Consider the following 18,405-nt stretch of genomic DNA (forward strand, 5'->3'; position numbering starts at 1 on the left):
TGGAGATGGTGGCAGCTCCAGATTTCCTTCCGTCATCAGGAGAGTCAGCATGTCACTGTGGGATTTACTGGTGTCTGCAAGATCAGGCGCTGCGATCCTCCCACCCTAGCCCCAGATGTCATCAGTGTGAGATGGAAGAGAAGAAGGCTGGCTCTGACCAGTCAACAGCACATCTGGCTGGTGGTTAAAGGAACTGTAACATCAACAATCTCATAAAAAACAAAAGCAAAAGCAAAGCAGAGCCTATAGCCTGGCTCCGCTTCCCCTGAGACATGACCAGGAGAAAGTTGCCAGATGTCACATAAATTAAGGATGGGGACAAGGACATTAAGGTATCAGGTGATGTACCATGGCAATGATGAGGACTAAGAAACACAGAAGTTATGGTTAATACTGAAGGTTGATTTGATGGGGTATAGAATCACCTAGGCAATATGTCTCCAGGCACATCTGTGAGCTGTTTTCAGAGAAATTTAACTGAACAAAGAAGACCCACCTTAAGTGTGGGTGGCACTATCCTACTGGCTGGGGTCCAGGACTGAATGAAGAGCCGGAAACCAACACTCTTCTTCCTGCTTCCTGTTTGGATGTCATGTGACCATGCCTTTGCCTCCATGATGGACCACATCCCCTTACAAACCATGAGCTGAGAAAACCCTTTCTTCTTCAAGGTGCCTTTGTCAGCAATGTTGTTCCAATAACAAGAAACTAAACTCACATGGGAGGCAGAGGCTGAGCCTTTCTTGGGTCTGGGGGAACATGGTGTTTCCTTCAGTGGGATGCTGCCTGGAAGGAACCCTAAGAGCTTTGTTGTACAAGTCACCTGGTGAGGAAACAGAGAGGCACCCTAAGGGCTGGAAGCCGAGTCTACAATGTGAAGCACACTTAGATATTTTTAAACTGTGAAGGGCCATTGTTCCTGCAGATGTCAGGAAACATCTGGAATGGATCTGGTTCTGTTCTACAGACTGGGGAAGCTCAGGTGTTTATCTGTGAAATGTTGTTTTCTCACAACAAACTCTTGCCTCTGCCAGGTGTGTGGGATAGAAGGTCTAGGTGCGGGAATCTAGATGCGATACTTCAAGCATATTCAGGTTTTACTGTTGTCTGCCTGCCATCTTTCTTTTCAATAAGCCAGTTTGTACCTCCAGCTGCAGCTTGCAGAATTCTCAAGGGCTACAGGAAGAAGACAGAGGGGGCCCACTCAAACCTACAGATACCCTGAGACTTGAGCGGAAAGCACACAGAGATGGATCGTACTGTGGAAAACTCCGTACCCCAGACTGTCGATGCAAGAACTGGGAGCCTGACATCTTGACATTTTCAACTACTTAACTAAAAATAACATCCTTTGAGAAAAACGTGTCTCTTGGAATTTCAATATTTGCAATGGGGGAAATGAGAAACATTCCCTCTTAGGGAAACCCAAGGATGTGTCAATACCAGGAAAGCGGAGAAGTGGGGTTAGTTCTTTGCCAAAAAGTTTGACAATCGGCTGGGGTTATACTCTTTCAGCCACATCATATCTAGCAAAGATGGCTGGCCAAAAGGTGTCCCTCCACGGGGAGGTAGATCTTGACAGAAAGTAGCTTCCTGAGGAGAACAAGGGTTTGGGACTAGCAGGAGTAAGAAGGTGGGTTTGGTTGTGGTTACATGCTGGTGTGGGGATTTGTATATTCTGGCAGAAGGGACCAGATGAGGCTGGCTAGCCACAGGACTTCCTGGAAGTTACCCCAGGGGAGAAGGGGTGATTGCAGGATAAGCTGGGCAGCGTAGTCCAGTCTATAGATGTCTCCTGGCCAGTAAAAGGTAGGTGCTGTGGGTACAGGAAGGTCCGTGTGGTAGCTTGAACGAAATTGACCCCCATAATCTTACTACTTCCCAGCGTCACAGTTGACTTCCTGTTGCCATGGTGATAATGGACTAAACCTCTGAAACTGTAAGTGAGCCTCACCAATGAAATGTCTTACTTTATAAGAATTACCATGGCCATGATGGCTCTTGAGAGCAGTAGAAACTCTTGACTAAGACAGAAAGCCCAAAGTGCGGTCAGCACGAGCATTTAACCATGACTTTGAGCCCAGAGTCAGTGCCTCAGAGGCTGTCAGAACTGAGACCAAATCAAGGGCTCCAAAGAGAAGTTGTTGTGTTGTTCAATGTCACCTGTACCTGGCTGGAAGGAGGAGAACCCTGTGGAGTGGGTGGGAGGGATGTGTTCTGAAGAGAGCTCGGGCTTTGCAGTCAGACTTCTCACGTGACCTTGGACAGATTCCTTAACCCTTCAAAGCACTGAGGGCTTCATCTACCGTGAGAGAACATAGAGATGACATAGTGAGACGTTAGGGGACACGTGAAGCACTGAACCTGGAAACTGCAGGATGCCACAGGAATTCAGAAGACATTTCTCTTCATCCTGCAGAAGCTGTGCCTCGAAGCCCTTTAAATGCCTAGAATCACACTGCCCAATATGCCCATCTGAACTAGCCACAAGTGGGACTCGGGTCCTTTAAAAGTGGTCAGTCCAAGATGAGATTGAAAGTACAAACAAAATATACACACCAGATTGTGTGTGTGTGTGTGTGTGTGTGTGTGTAGTATCTTCCCTAATTTTATAGTGACTGCTTATTGAAAGAGCATTTTAGATATACAGATTTGAATAAGGCATCTTAGTAATATTAATTTTACCTGTTCATACTTTGTTTACTGTGGCTACAAGAAAATCCAAAATTATAGCGGACCTCCTATTTTGTTCTGTTGGGTGGCCCTGCTCTAGACAGTGCATGAAGACAGGCTCAGAGGCTGTGTGCTCGGGACACATTGGCCTTTTCACCTTGCATTTGGTTACCAGCAAGGCATCAGAAACGTGTGTGTATGTATATGTGTCTGTGTGAGTGTCTGTCACCATTTTGTGGGTGTTCACGGAGGCCAGAAAAAAAGTGTTGGATTTCCCCGGAACTGGAGTTGTAAGTGGTTGTGAGCTGCCTGCTATGGGTGCTGGGAACCAAACTTGGATCCTCTTCAAGAACAGCAAATACTCTTAATTGCTAAGTCACCCCTCCAGCCCCCACTCCTTATTTTAAAGCTGGGTCTCACGTAGCTCAGACTGGCTTACAATTCACTGTGTAGTCAAGGTTCACCTGAACTCCTGGCCACCTTGCCTCTACTATTAGTGCTAATGAATATAGGCAAGCTTTTGATAAATAGTGTTATCTGCTGCTCAGTCAAAATGCTGGGAAGGCACGTATGTTCCCATGGCCCTGTAAGGCAGCAACCACAACCCTGGACATAAAAAAGGCTGGGCCAGGCTGGTAGATTTGCTTCATCATGGCCAGAAGAGGCTAGAGAGACACTAGGGAAGGTTGAGGACAGACCTCTCCCGTCTTGGTTGTCACAGGGGGACAGGCCCTCTCTGCACGTCAGAAGATGCTCGCACCTTGTACACGAACTTGGCAGGAAGCAAACTCTCGTCAGGCACTCACAAATGCAGGTGCCAGGGGAAAATGGCACTTCAGAGTCATCTTCAGGAAACCAAGAGCTTCCAGAGAAATGAGGAGCAGACATCCACAGATACGAGAAGATTCTTTTTCCTCCCCTCCCAGGCAATGCGGTGTGGCTGCTTTTTAAAAGTGTGCATTTTACCTGACCTTTTTTAAGAGGAGAAGATGGACACTTACATTCTGACCCTGGGCGCGTTGCTTCCCCGTCCAAGTCAGAAACACGAGGACACAAAAGCAGTTACATAGCATGCTACCATGGCCCTGAGCTGCTGACCAGGAGAGACAGCGGGTTGTCCAAAGGCGAGAAAGAAGGTGGTCTTTGGGACCACTTCCTCTTCGGATTACTCTAACAGGATGGGTAGAACGTGTGCAGTGGGAAATTGAAGCAGGAAAGTAGGAGATAAGGAAAGAAGAGGGGTTTCCTTTGGGGGGGGGTTGTTTTGTTTTGAAGTAGGGTCTTGTATAGCCCAGACTGGCCTCAAACTTATCATGTAGCAAAGGATGACCTCAAACTTGGGATTCTCCTGCATCCACCTTCCAAGTCCTGGATTATAGGCATGTACCCCCCACAGCCAGTTCACACGGTGCTGAGGGTCAAACCCAGGGCCATGTGCATGCTAGGCAGGCACTCTGCCAGATGACCTATACCCTGGCCCTAGAAATGTCCTTCCAATGGGTTAGTATGACAGAAAAGGGACATTCCCTGGAGACTAGACTAGTGTGGAAAATGGTTTGGGGTTTCTGGAGACAATAGTCTGGGGTTCGGTTGACTTTATCAGCACTGGAAAATGATTTGGGGAGAGGCAGCAGGCTGAGAAGGGAACAGCAATAGGAGGGCTGAGAAGGGAAAGGGAGGGGAGAAAAGGCAAAGGAAGGAGGGAAGGAGGATGCAGGTGTGGAATGGGAGGCTCCCTGGCTGGAGCCACAGGGTCATCTGCAGAGACAGTGCCATCTCTGTGTGTTGTGTTCTTGGATGGGACTCTGAGTTCATCAGACACTGAAGCATGCTCTCACCTGCAGGCTCTGCAGGTTGTATGCCTGGCACGTAGAAACAGGGAGTGCAGGCTAGACCGAATGGTGAGGTTAGGAAGACAGGAAGGAGGGAGAGGTAGTACGCAGGCTCCGAGGAGAGAGCTGGAAGGCAGGAGACAGAGCCCAGACCTGGCAGAGGCAGGCTGTCACTCTCTAAAGCAGCTCTTCTTCAGGTGTGTGGGAGGAGGGGCGGGGTGGGTTCATGCCCAGATGGACATGAGCCAAGACCCCCTTCTGCTCCTACTCCATTGTTTCCTTGGACAAATACTCCGCAGGGAGCCATGAGAAGGCACCCCTCATTCCACTGTGAGCACCCTGAACATCATCTTAAGGAACAGGCAAGGCACTGACTCTGTGCCCAGAACCGCCCTGGTTGCGGGGAAGACAGGATCGTGGAGTCGAAAAACCTCCCCAGGAGGCAAGCAGCCTTGGCCTCTGCTCTGGCTTAGGTAAGCCTCGTGCTCTGGAGAGAGGGAGGACAGTTTAAGCACGGGTTGATTACAGATCCCTCCTGAGCTCTCTGGAAGAATGTTTTAAAGAAGTTCAGCTTCCGCCGGAAGCTTCTTACATGTTCCCGCTGTGACATGAGAGGGTCGGGATTGACCCATAGGTCATGCTTCACTCAGGTGGTCACCTAGAGTTGGGAAGACCTACTTCACCTTTGGAAGCCTTCTAGGACCTTCCAAGGGCTTTGCCAGGAGGGACACTGAGGTCCAAAGAGAGAATGGGTCTTTCCCAGGTCATTCAGTGACCTATTCTCATGCCTCCAGAAACCAGACTTGGGATCCAAAGTGCCCCCCAATGCCTCATCTCCTTCACATAAGAGTTCTTTTGATCAGCACAGATCATTGTTCCCAGGAGAAGAGGAGGTGCCCTCAAGGTACATCCCTTCTGCCCCACATTACAAACCCTCTCTCAGGCCCACCTGAAGCTTGGGATCAACTCTCTAACTTAGTTTGTTTTGCTGGGTGTGGGTGTGGTGTCTGGGAATGAAAGGAAACTGGGTCATTCACACATCCCAGAGCAGGCTTTGGGCTGGCCAGGGTTTATGGGGTCTGTGGGCAGGGGCTATGGGGTCTCTGTGCAGGGGTTATGGGGTCTCTAGACAGAGGTTATGGGATCTCTGGGCAGGGGTTATGGGGTCTCTGGGCAGGAGTTATGGGGTCTCTGGGCAGGGGCTATAGGGTCTCTGGGCAAGGTCTATACGGCTCTGTGCAGGGACTATGGGGCTCTGTGCAGGGGTTATGGGATCTCTGAGCAGGGGTTATGGGGTCTCTGGGCAAGGATTGCGGGGTCTCTGGGCAGGGATTATAGGGTCTCTGGACAGGGGTTATGGGATCTCTGGGCAGGGATTATGGGGTCTCTGGGCAGGGATTATAGGGTCTCTGGCCAGGGGTTATGGGGTCTCTGGGCAGGGATTATGGGGTCTCTGGCCAGGGGTTATGAGGTCTCTGGCCAGGGGTTAGGGGTCTCTGGCCAGGGGTTATGGGGCCTCTGGACAGGGGTTAGGGGGTCTCTGGGAAGGGATTATAGGGTCTCTGGCCAGGGGTTATGGGGTCTCTGGGCAGGGATTATGGGGTCTCTGGCCAGGGGTTATGAGGTCTCTGGCCAGGGGTTAGGGGTCTCTGGCCAGGGGTTATGGGGCCTCTGGACAGGGGTTAGGGGGTCTCTGGGAAGGGATTATAGGGTCTTGAGGTAGGGTCTATGGGGTCTCTGTGCTGAGTTTCCACAGAATACCCAGAATCTTGCTGACTCCCACCCACCCTTGCCTCATCCCACCAGGCTTCTAGGAACACACTTTCACACGTAGAGCACACTCTCGATTTTCCAGAAGAATGAAGAGGAGTCTGGGAAATGGAAAAATAAATTAAGAAATCAAAACAACACTGGATCCATAAGCAATCCGAAGCCGCTTGCTTGTCGCTACATCTGTGAGTAGAAAGGCAGTCTGCTGCCTCTCCAAACACTCAGGGCTCAGTCTGACACTTGAGTGAGTCCCATTCCCTGAGCACACCCCGCTGGGTGGTGGGGACAGGCATGGGAAGGTGACATGGGGAGAGAGGTGTAGCTGGGCAGAAGGACATGAGGCTGTTGACAGGGAGACAAGACTGTCCCTGGATGTAAACATCACCATGGAAACTCCACAAACACTTGCCAGTGCTGACTCTGTCCCCTTGCTCTCCCACCGAGAGTGGGAGGAAGGGTGCGCCCACCCCAGCTACACAGTACTTTCCATTACCCACTCTGAGCTGCCAAATGTCCCCCGGGCTCCCACCAGGTCACTCTCCTCAAAGGGCAAGAGCATGCCGTTGACAGACAGGCTGCGCTTCGTCCAGATGTTTGAGACCCGCCTAGGGGGGCTATAGCCACCAGGAGCAGCTGCAGCTGCAGCTGCGAAGTCTCCCATGTCAAAAGAGTGGCTTCTTTTGGCCTTGCCCTCCAGGGGCAAAGGGAGAAGACTCCTGGCACGGGTGGCCGGGGGCCCCAGCAGTGGCTCTCGGTCTGAGTGGTGGCCCCTGGCTGATGTCCCTGCCCCTCTGCCTGCTGGAGTCCTGGAGTCTAGAAGTTCTTCTTTCCTTTGACTCTTGAGGTCCAGGGAGGCAAAGGCTCCCATTAAGCGGTCAAGGCTGGGCTTGGGGCGAGGAGCAGGGGGTGGGAGCCTCCAGGGACCCCGGCTCAGGCCTGCAGCTTCCCCGCTGCCCAGAGAGCTGGAGGAAGAAGAGTCACAGGCCCTGGCCAGGCTTGTGCTGAAGTCCATCAACTCATTCCGCACCACAACCTTGGGTGGTGCCTGAGGAAGCTGCCCAACAGGGATCCCACCCAGAGGTGGAGGCTGGGCCCCATTGGTCTGCGAGTACACATTGCTGACAGTGGCTGCCGCCATCTTGCCTGGGGTGTCGTGGTTGCAGACTTTATACCGGACCATGAGGATGACGATGAAGACCAGCAGTGTGGTCACAATGATACCCCCGATGATCAGAATCATGGTGCCCCCCAGGACCTGACTGTGCATAGACTGGCATTGTGGGTAGTCAGCCTTGGTGAAGAACTGGGCGCAGCCCACAATGTTGGTGGCCGTGAGCGTCGTGGCCGTGTCGTCCCACATGGCTAGCACACACAAGTCGTAGCCCGTCCCGGACACCAGGTTGTTGACCACGAAGGCCTTGTTGGAGGCTGGGATCATCCTGGGGAGGGAGGCAGACACAGAGAGTAAGAAAGGGTGGGGTGATGGGGAGCAGCCACAGAGACACATGCAGGCCCACTGAGAGGATGGCAGAGACCGGGGAAGGTGGAAATGGTGGATAAACGGTGACCAGAAGGGAGGGAGGAAGGAGGCAGGAAGGGGCAAGAATTAGGGGTGTGGCATAGAAAATGGTAAAACCATGACAGACATGATCTGGAAGATGCAGGGGACAGTTGGGGTGAAAGCAAAGACGAGAGAGAAATGTTTGGGATGGAGTGTCAGAGAAAAGGAAGGAGACAGAGAACATTCCTCCAGGTCTGACTAAGTAAGTGCCCAAAAGTAAGGCAATGAATTCAAAGGTGAAGAAAATAAAATGATAGTTGAATGTATGGGTGAGGAAAGGCATCTAGACATGGGACAGAGGTGGAGGTGGGGCCAGGGGGTGGGCAACAGAGAAGGGCAAAGGCACCTGGGAGGGACAAGGAAGGCTCAGTAATTAGTGGGGTGATTGCCCCTCCCCCACGTGTTGCTAACATCCCTCCACCCATCCCCTAACACTAGAGGTCCTCAGGGGTCCTGGAGGCCTCTCTGGGCCTTTGCTTTGGGAAGGAGCAGTTCCTGTTGCAGGCTGCTGGTGTGAACAGGAGAGAGCAGGTGACAGAGACTGAACATGCTGCTCAGAGGGGTAGGCATTGACCCACTGAAGCCCAGGAGGTCACCCTGACTCCCACAGAGCTGTCACATTCTGTCAGCAAACTGGCTCATCCGAGAGACCTGTAGCAGAGTTCCTAGGCTAGGAAGGCCTTGCCTGGTCCCTCCATCTTTGAGAAAGGATTGCTATGAATCAATGTCCCCACATGGGGCCGTGCCCATGGTAGCCTGAGTTGTCCTGGGGAAACCTTCTGGAATCTTGGAAACAGGTGATTGCCAAGACCTTTGTCATGGCATCCTGTAACATGAGGGGGCCTGCTTGTTTGGATTTCTATGCTGCCCATCCCCCCCCAGCTGTTTAGTCCCAGAGAAAAATCACACACAGATCTCTGTAAGTTAGAAAGCTGATTGGCCCATTAGGTCAGGATTCTTACTGGCTAACTCTCACATCTTGATTAACCCATTTTTCTGATCTATGTTAGCCATGTGACTCAGTACCTTTTTCAGTGGGGTAGCTCACATCCTGCTGCTTCGGTTGTCTGGGCAGGAGTGGGAGGAATCTACTTCCTCCTCCCCAGAATTCTCCTGCTCCCCTTGCATCATTTCCACTTCCTGTCTGGTTTTCCCACCTACACCTCCTGCCTGGCCAATCAGCGTTTATTTAAAACATGATTGACAGAATACAGAAAATTCTCCTGCACCAGCATCCAGCTTGTTCTGCCTAGAGATGGGGTCTGGGCCACTCCCATAGGCATTCCTATAGACAGGTCAGCCTCAGAATAAAGACACCCCCTGAAGCTTTCCTATACCCCTTTTCTATCTCTAAAGCCTTCCACCCTCCTGTCCCTTGGGAACAAAATGGCTCAATTGACTCCCATCCATCCTCTCAAACTCAGAGCCAAGCAAAATGGTTAAGATATCAAATATGAAGTAGCTGTGCCTGAAGACTTCCACCTGGGAACCTGCTGGGAGGACGAAGCTGACAGCTATTGACAGCCCATCAATCCCTGGGGGTGCTGTCCTGGCCCAGCCTGCTTGGGAGTTCTCTTAAAGGAGATCGATTCTCCAAGCCCCAACTGTACCCCTGCCCCACAGGGTATGGGCTGGAAGAGGCTAGCAGCGGTGGCCAGCTAAGTCCTGCAGACCAGCATCTTAGGTCTCTCTGGGACTTTGCAGCCTTCTCTTTATCCAGACACTATGACCACTCAGAGTGACAACCGTGCTCTTATTTCAGAGTACAGAGAAATGTCTGTGGCTCAGAGAAGTTAGATGGTTTGCCCAAGGTCACACAGCTAGGATTAACTTCTCAGTCATTGACAGATATGGGAATAAGTTTTCTTTTTTTTTATTGAAAAAATTCTTTATTGGGGGTTGTCAGGATGGCTCAGTGGATACTACCCTGGAACTCTGAAAAGATGGGAATAGAGAATCAGCTCTATAAAACTGTCTTCCATACATGCACCGTTGCATCTATGCATGTGCGCACACACACTAATAACAATGTTTAAAGGAATTCTGTTTTCTATTGCATTTTGTATATTTATTTTGTTTGTGGAGTGGGGATACATGCATGCCATGCCATGTGTATGGAGGGGTGGGGTGGCATGCATGCCATCCGTGTGTATGGAGGAGTGGGGAGGCATGCATGCCATGCCGTGGGGGTGGGGGGGGTGGGGAGGCATGCATGCCATGCCGTGTGTGTGGAGGCCAGAGTCTGTTCTCTCTTCTACCGTAAGGGACCCGGGAAGTGAACTTAGGTTGTCAGGCTTCGTAGCAAGTGTCTTCACCCTCCAAGCTATCTTGCTAGGCTCTAAATAAAGGGTTTTGGTGTTTTGTTGTTGTTGTTTTAAGTCCTCACTGCACGGAACTGATCACACACCCGTTTCCCCAGAGCACAGTGCCCTCTGTGACTCGTGACCACCTACAAGTTTCTAAGCCTGGGCAGGACCCAAGATTGAGCCCTGGTGTGACCAGTGCTTCAGGGCTACCGGAGACACTGAGGTCCACCAGTTCCTTCTCCTGGTGTCTTGAGGTGCCGACCAGAGCAGCAGGACCTAATGCCAGTAAGGACAGAGCCTGGCGGCAGCTGTAGGCTCAGCAGTCTGACCTGCTCCTTGTTTGTTGTCTGTCCTCTAAGCTTCACAGGATTGGCTCCACAGTCCTCACTTTCAAGATGGGGAAGTGGAGCGAGACTCTAGCCAGGTAGTGTGGCTATGGATCTGGGTCAAGCCCAGCGTGGTCTCACTGGCTTGTGGGGACTGCAAGAGTACAGCCCTGAGAGAGGAGACTGCGTCCCTGTGCCTGGAGAACCTGCTCTGAACACGACTTTCCACACTTAATGTGTCTAGTCCTAACAGCCTAGGACATGGATCATGAGCCCAGAAGTCAGTTGGAGGTTAGCTGTGCTTTCTAGGGAATCAGAAATGGCTCTGCTGTTGGTACAAACAGTCGGAGAAAAGAAAAGGGCTTGACTCAGTGGTAATGAGAACTCGCTGCTCCTGTAGAGGACCTGAGTTCAGGCCCCAGCATCTCCATGTCAGGTAGCTCATAACTGCCTGCAATTCAGCTCCAGGGGCTCTGACACCTTGTTCTGGCCAACTTAAGCACATGGAAGTGCTCAGGCATGCGCGCGTGCACACACATGTGCACTCAAACACACACACACACACACACACACACACACACACACACGTACAGAGAGAGAGAGAGAGAGAGAGAGAGAGAGAGAGAAAGCTAAACCTTTCTGGCCTGGCTGGCAGAATCAAGTTTGCTTTTACTAGTAGTAGCTGCCAGTTTTTACTGGTCCTTTCTGTGCGCACATGGTTTCATTCAACCTCCTGACACCTTGAAGAAAGTCATGACTGTCACTCTGAGTTAGAAAGGAAGTTGCTCTTCCCTTCAGAGATGTGACAGAGCTAGGACCAAGTACAGTTCATGGGGATCTTATCTCTCTCTCTCTCTCTCTCTCTCTCTCTCTCTCTCTCTCTGTGTGTGTGTGTGTGTGTGTGTGTGTGTGCACGCACAGATGTATATACATGTGTGTATGTGGAGGCCAGATGTAAACCATAGGTATTGTTCCTAAGGTGGCTTCTCCACCTTGATTTTTAGAAGTAATACTCTCAGTCACTGGGAGTGCATTGGCTAAGCGAGGTTGGCTGGTCAGTAAGCCCCAGGGATCCTGTTCTCACTGTTCTTCCACTGACCTTTCCATGTAGTGTCTGTGGCCTGAACTGGGGTTTTCAACAACAGAAGAATTTGCCCCAATCCAAGGCATCCAGTAACTTTTAGGTACCAGAGAACCATGTGAAGTGGGTGCTAGTCAGATCTAGGGCTCGAAATGGAGCTCCTCTACTACCTGTAAGTTCTTACACACCCTATCATGCCGTCCTTATGAAAGCTACCCAGTAATTCTTGAAGCAAGTCCAGAATTCTGTGTTCCTCCTACATTCCAGCCCATCAGTCGGGTAGCTCTACCAGCTAAACAACCATCCCCAACTCTATACTTGGATATTTCACCTTGGGACCTGGATGTTAAAATGACATAGCTCCTAAGTCACTTGCTAAGGGTCTGTGACTCACAAGTGGCCACCAAAGTTCCTTCTCAGAAATTCCAACCGAGACCACTGCTTATATTCAACCCCGCCCCAACACCCTCTAACTTTCCCTGCTCAGGTAGGAGCATCGCAAGCCAGTCAGGCCTGGCCTGGGGAGGCGGAAGGCAAAATTTAGAGTCTAGCTTTCAGCTGAGAGCACACAACCAGGGAGATTGCTCAGCAGCTAAGAGTGCATACTGCTTGTGTAGAGGATCTGAGTTCAAGTCCCAGCTCCCACACTGGGTGGCTCACAGCAGACTGTAACTCCAGGGGATCCAATGCCCTCTTCTGAATTTCACAGGCAACTACATTCATGCGTATATAGTAACACACACACACACACACACACACACACTTAAAAAATTGTTATTGATTTTTTAAACTTCATGTCATGACCACCTTATGGGACCATTTAACATGTAACTGCCATAACTGTAGCGAACATTTCAGCAACACCTGCACATTTCTGAGAACACAATAGCCCCAAATTACTACAAAGTCTAATTTACAATACATCCAATGTGCTTCTGGCAGCATTCACCCATGCTGCATCCCGTGACACTGTAGCCTTGATTCTGAGCCTGCAGTGTGTACACATCGCACTGTCTGCATCCCGTGACACCGAAGCCTTGATTCTGAGCCTGCAGTGTACACATCGCACTGTCTGCATTCCGTGACACCAAAGCCTTGATTCTGAGCCTGCAGTGTGTACATCGCACTGTCTGCATCCCGTGACACCAAAGCCTTGATTGTGAGCCTGCAGTGTGCACATATCACACTGTCTGCATCCCGTGACACCGAAGCCTTGATTCTGAGCCTGCAGTGTGCACATATCACACTGTCTGCATCCCGTGACACCGAAGCCTTGATTCTGAGCCTGCAGTGTGTACACATCGCACTGTCTCTGTTGTCACGCCAAGCCCAGCCAACAAACTCTGCCTGGAACACCTCAGACCAGGCTATTGAATATTTTAGTGTTTTTACTACACATACAGAGATTTCTGCTCTATTGAAACATACTGGCTTAATTATAAAAAGCAAAATTTTATTATTTTCCTTCCATTCTTGCCCAGCATGAAAGTATCCAATTATATATCTTTGGATTGTATTGTGTTTGATTTTAAAAATTGTTGTTTGAGCTGCTGGCTTGAGTTGCACGAAAACTCAAATTAAATGATTTTTTGGCTTGGGATTAGGACAGAATTTCTGTCAATTTCTTTTGAAATGGCCATAAATATCCTTTTGGCATTTTATATTATGTATTTATGCAAAGTGGCATTCTCAGTATTGCAGATTACAAAATCAAAATATCAATCAACTCTCAAAAATGTTGAAGATACTCCACATTCTCCAGTATCAAATATTCAGCCAAGATTTAATTCTTCATTTAAAAATAAACAAGCATATCCATCTCATTAGTATGCAAATTTGCTTTGCTCTTCAACACACGGCAAAATTGTATGTATACCAAGGAATTGTTCAAAAATCAATTTCTTGATGGGCTGTTATCAATAAATGTTTGATCTAATATGTATTTCACAGACCTGCATGCCTGGAATCTTGATAGCAGAAATAGTTTAAGCAGACATGATACAGGGGAACAGAAACTGTACAAGGACCTCCAATCAAAGAGGTGGTCAGGGCATAGAGGACTAAAATGGAGTAACCCTAACTGACCAATGCCAGCCGAGTTGTCACATCCTCGCTGCTCCATGGAGGACAGAGAATCGTGTAAGTACGATACACAAATGGATGCTGGCCTACAAACCGTCTGTCCCTGATCGACGTTCAGAGAATACAGAAGACAGGGATAAGTGCCCATGTTTTGCAGAGATTTAGCACTGGTTGTCACATACAAGCATGTGATAGGTTTTCTGAGAATTTATTCCAGTTATGTTCTTGTAACTTTGTTCTGCAACAAATTAAGAAGAAGAAAGTAAGGCTTTCCTAAGGAGTGCCCTGAGAGGCGCTGGTCTAGAAGGTGTTTCTTTACCGTTTTCAGCATTGTCGATCCCTGGCTCTGCACTGCCTTGATAAGTATTGACACTTATTCAAAACCAGAAGAGGTCTAAATGGTTGTTTCAATTCCCTGCCTCTCCCTCTCCCCGTCTCTCTCATAGTGATCTCTAAGATCCTGGATGTGTCTGAGAGCTTTCCAGAGAGGTACTTTTCTTTCCTTAGGAATTAGTACTTGGGCATCTGAAGACCTTTCATGGATACAAACTATGGACTTGGTATGTATAAGCATATATGTATTTAAAAATTATATGTGAGAGAAAAATTATGTGTATGGGGGGTTGTGAATCTGTCTGAGAAGTATCATTGTGATTATGTGTATGTGTGTATGCATTTGTGTATCTCTCTCTCTCTCTCTCTCTCTCTCTCTCTCTCTCTCTGTGTGTGTGTGTGTGTGTGTGTGTGTGTTTATGTAGATATGATACAAAAAGCTCTGGTAACTATCAATATCAGTCAATACTCTGCCCCTTCTCCTAGAACCCCCATCCTCTGATGTTCTGAAGGGACCTCCTCTGTGACCTACAGACAACAGCAAATTAGATCTACTATTTCCTAATGGCACAGTTTCCCCCAAGAACAGGCATGCTGGTCCTAAAGGTCAAGCCTTTAGACTGAGTGCCAGAACTCAGTCTCTGGTTCCATGATTTAATGGTTAACCTCCAATGTCAGCAGTACTTAGAGTCACCTAGGAGACACTCTGTGACTGGAGGAAGTTTTCCTAGAAGACTAACTGAAAAAGGAAAGCCTGCCTTGCATATGGGTAGCACAGGCCCATATGTTTGAGACCCAGACTGAAAAAGGAGGAGGCAAAGACAAAGCCAGTTGAGCACCAGTTCATCCGTCTCTCTGCTTTCTATCTCAGACACGGCATGGCCAGCTACATTACTCTCCTGCCACCTTCCCTGAAGGCCTATAACTTCAGACTGTGAGTCAGAATAAACCCTTCCTTCCAAAAGTCTTTTTGCAGGTATCTTGCCACTGTCAACAAGTCAAGGGACTAATCCACAAGGTCTCCCATCTCCATCCATATTTGCCTGCATCCCTTGCAGCTAAGTCGAAGTGGTGCATTTTGGCAAATAGATGAAAGGTGGACCTTTAAGAGCAGGAATGCATCCCCAACATGCTCCTTCTGTTCTGCATTGGCCTGGGTGGAGATTTGATCTTGCCTGTCTAGAGGACAAGAAGGCCTCAGTATCCTTGAAACAAGTATCCTCACAGGTGTGATAGATGACACCAGATGGTAGAACGCACACTGGATTAAATCTATTGCACTGTTCTGCCGAAGCAGTGAGGCTTCCCAGTCTCATGCAGTTCCTCTAGTGAGATGAAGAGATTCAAAAGTCTGTCCTTCGCCAGTGACCAAAGCAAGGGTAAACATAGAGATTTGTGTTAGAGGAAGTGACTGATCTATGCCTAAAGAAAAGTCTTTGACTTTTTTGTGTTATCAACGAACACTTCCTCTTTTATCTTCATTGTTCCTCCAGCCCCATCCCCTTCAGCTCCCCAGAACCAGCCATTCTAGAGGATCTGTCTCCATTGCCTCTATCAGACACACCACGGCAGCCTACTGAGCTTTGGTACTCATGTAGCGAGGTCCTGCCAAGCTGTTTGCTTCACTTCCTGTTTTTGCATCCTTGTTACCCATCTTCACAGCCCCACATCTGCCATCCACTAGCCTCCATGAGTTAAGACCACAAGAAATTGTCTCATTAAATAAAGGCAAACACCCTGCTTTCTAGCTTCACCCAGGCCCATGAGCCCCAAAGGGGGTTGTTTGCCCCCAACATCAATAGTCAGGACGAAAGGAGATGTGACTGGTTCAGAAGCACACAAGTATACTCACATCAAGTTCTTGCCCTGTGAAAGCTACACACAGGTTGTATCAGGCAGTATCTTTATTCTATGCAGTGATGATCACAGCTGAAGAAAGAGCCTTAAGTCAATAGACAGCCTGCTCAACCCCCCATTCAGTCAAAAGTGATTGGGCCAGGGTGGCAAGTCCCTCAGCCCTCTGCATCTGCAAGTTTTTTGTCTCCAAATTCAACACATTGTGCCATAAGTGAACAAAATTTCTAAATATGGATTGATGTGTGTATGTGCGTGTGTGTGTGTGTGTGTATCTGTGTGTGTGTCTGTGTGTGGAATATGTGTGTGCACATGAGTGTAAGTAGCCTGTGGAGGTCAGAGCAAGGTGGCAGATATTAGGTGTCTTCTTTTATTGCACTCTGCCTCTTTTGGGACACAGTTTCTTCACTGAACCTCAAGCCTAGCGAAGGATTGGGGGTCCCTTTTCTTTGTCCTGCTAGTGCTGGGGTTGCAAACACTGCTGTGCCCAGTCTTTTACATGGATTATAGGGATCCAAACTCTGGGTTCTGTGCTTGCAAGGCAAACCCCTTGTCCACTGAACTCTTGCCTCCGATCCTGGCTATTTTTTTGTAGTCACAATTCCTGAAACAAAAGCTCTCCCACTATTTAGGCAGTGCTGGCATAGTAGTCAGTACTGGAAGACACATGGACAGGGATGAGCTGTAGCATACCAAGGCATTGTGTTGGGTTACATGCCTACAGTGAGCTGGAATGTGAACTTTGGTGTGTTTGAAGTGCTCCATAATAAGTTGTCATCAGACACCAAGGAACGAGAGCACTGTGCTGCCCTGACCATCAGTAGGCAGAATTAAAGCCTTCCAGGAAGTACATTTTCGTATCAAGACTGACTGTTTGACAATAATTCATAAAGAAAAACATACATGTGATGGTCCTGATGGACTCTTATTAATGTTTACTAATGCCAAACTATTCTGAATATTTTGCACAAGTTAATTTAATCCCTTTACCAACCCTATGTGTGTGGGTGTGTGGGGGGGGGACTCTCATTCCTATGAACAAATGAGGAAATCAGAAGTTGAGGCTCACTGAAGAGAGATCATTTGCCCAAAGCCTCACAAAAAGCTGTGTTCAGCAAGATCTGAAAGCCTGAGTTCCGTTCTCAGAACAGATCATCTACAATAAAATAAAATAATGTAAAATAAGATAAAATAAAAATCTGGACATGGGGCTTGCTGATCAGCCAGTAAAGGTGAAGCGGCAAACTCCAGACCAAACAGAGACCCCTTTTCAGAAATAAAAGAAAGAGGGGCTGGAGCGATGGCTCAGTGGCTAAGAGTGCTGGCTGCTCTTCCAGAGGAATCAAGTTTGGTTCCCAGCACCCTTGCTGGGTAATGCACAACCACCTGCAACTCCAGATCTCAGGGATCCAGTGCCTCCTTCTGCCTCTCTGGGCACCAGCATGCATGTAGCATACACACATACAGACATACATACTCATACACAGACAAAAATAATCTTTAAAAAAAAAAGTGAAGAGTGCTCGTGAGGAAGGATATCTGAAGTTTACTTCTGGCCCCCATGTACACATGTACACAAATGTATGCACATTGGAACACATATATACACTTATACATGCATGCACTTATACACATAAACCCACAAACAAGTGCACCCCTCCCCAAAGAATACATACTTTAAACCAGGCATGATGCCATCTGGAGACTATCTGAAGATCAAGTTCAGACCCTGCGCTGTGGTCTGCTGGCTCTTATGGCCTGGGCAGATGGGTGTTGACAGGGACTGCAGAAGCTCTGGGGAAGCCTGCTCTAGTTCCAGCTTCCATTCACACAACACTCACATGTGAATGCTCAGAAATACAAGCTGTCGTTCACAAGAGGGTAATGAGCATGGATGAGGGGTGGGGCTCTGACTGACTCTGCTAGAGGGATACTAGGCTTTGTGGCATCCTGTAGGGAAATTTTATTTATATTTTAATAAATAAAGCTTGCCTGTAGATCAGAATACAAGACAGCCAGACTCGTCAGCCATACAGGCCAGAAAGCATCGGTGCACGCCTTTAATCCCAACACTAGAGAGGAATATAAAGCAGGTTGCGACAGGAACTTGCTCTCTTTCAGTCTGAAGATTTCATAGAGGTAAGAGCTCTCCAGGGGTCGGCTGCTTTGCTTTTCTGACCTTCAGCTTGAACCCCAATATCTGTCTCTGGGTTTTTATTATTTATGCTGCATCACCCCTCAGAGAGATAGAGAGATGTTTTTCCTCCTGGTGGGACAGAGAAATCCACTCAACACTTGTCCCTGCTGTGTTTCTGCTGATCCTCCCGGACATCACTGCCTCTATAAACATGCTGGCCTGGCTGAGGCAGAGTAAGGCTAGAGACAAAAGACTTCAGCAAGAGACATCTCTGTCCCACCCAGGGGAGGTCCTGGAGAGCTCATGGAGGAGGCTGGAGGATGAACATCCTTTGAGCCCACTCACCACACACCCTTATGTTCAGACCCAACCAGTAAGGCTCTGTCTGCCCTGCTTCTGTGGCTGCCCTGTGACCTGGGGCGCTCCACCACTTCCGACGGTCTAGAATTT

The 18,405-nt window shown here is 48.8% G+C and overlaps 1 protein-coding gene across 1 annotated transcript in view; it reads right to left on the reverse strand.

The window, feature by feature from the left end:
- Window positions 1-6,375: 6,375 nt before the first annotated feature.
- Lrfn2 (leucine rich repeat and fibronectin type III domain containing 2) overlaps window positions 6,376-18,405 on the reverse strand; it is a 169,149-nt gene continuing 157,119 nt past the window's right edge. The window contains exon 3 of the mRNA XM_087897907.1: window positions 6,376-7,714. Coding sequence (XP_087754033.1) covers window positions 6,748-7,714 — 967 coding nt within the window. The 3' untranslated portion in view covers window positions 6,376-6,747. The remainder of the gene's footprint in view (window positions 7,715-18,405) is intronic.

This window comes from Myodes glareolus, chromosome 18 (genome assembly GCF_982192425.1).
Source record: "Myodes glareolus chromosome 18, mMyoGla1.1, whole genome shotgun sequence".
NCBI classification, from domain to species: Eukaryota; Metazoa; Chordata; class Mammalia; order Rodentia; family Cricetidae; genus Myodes; species Myodes glareolus.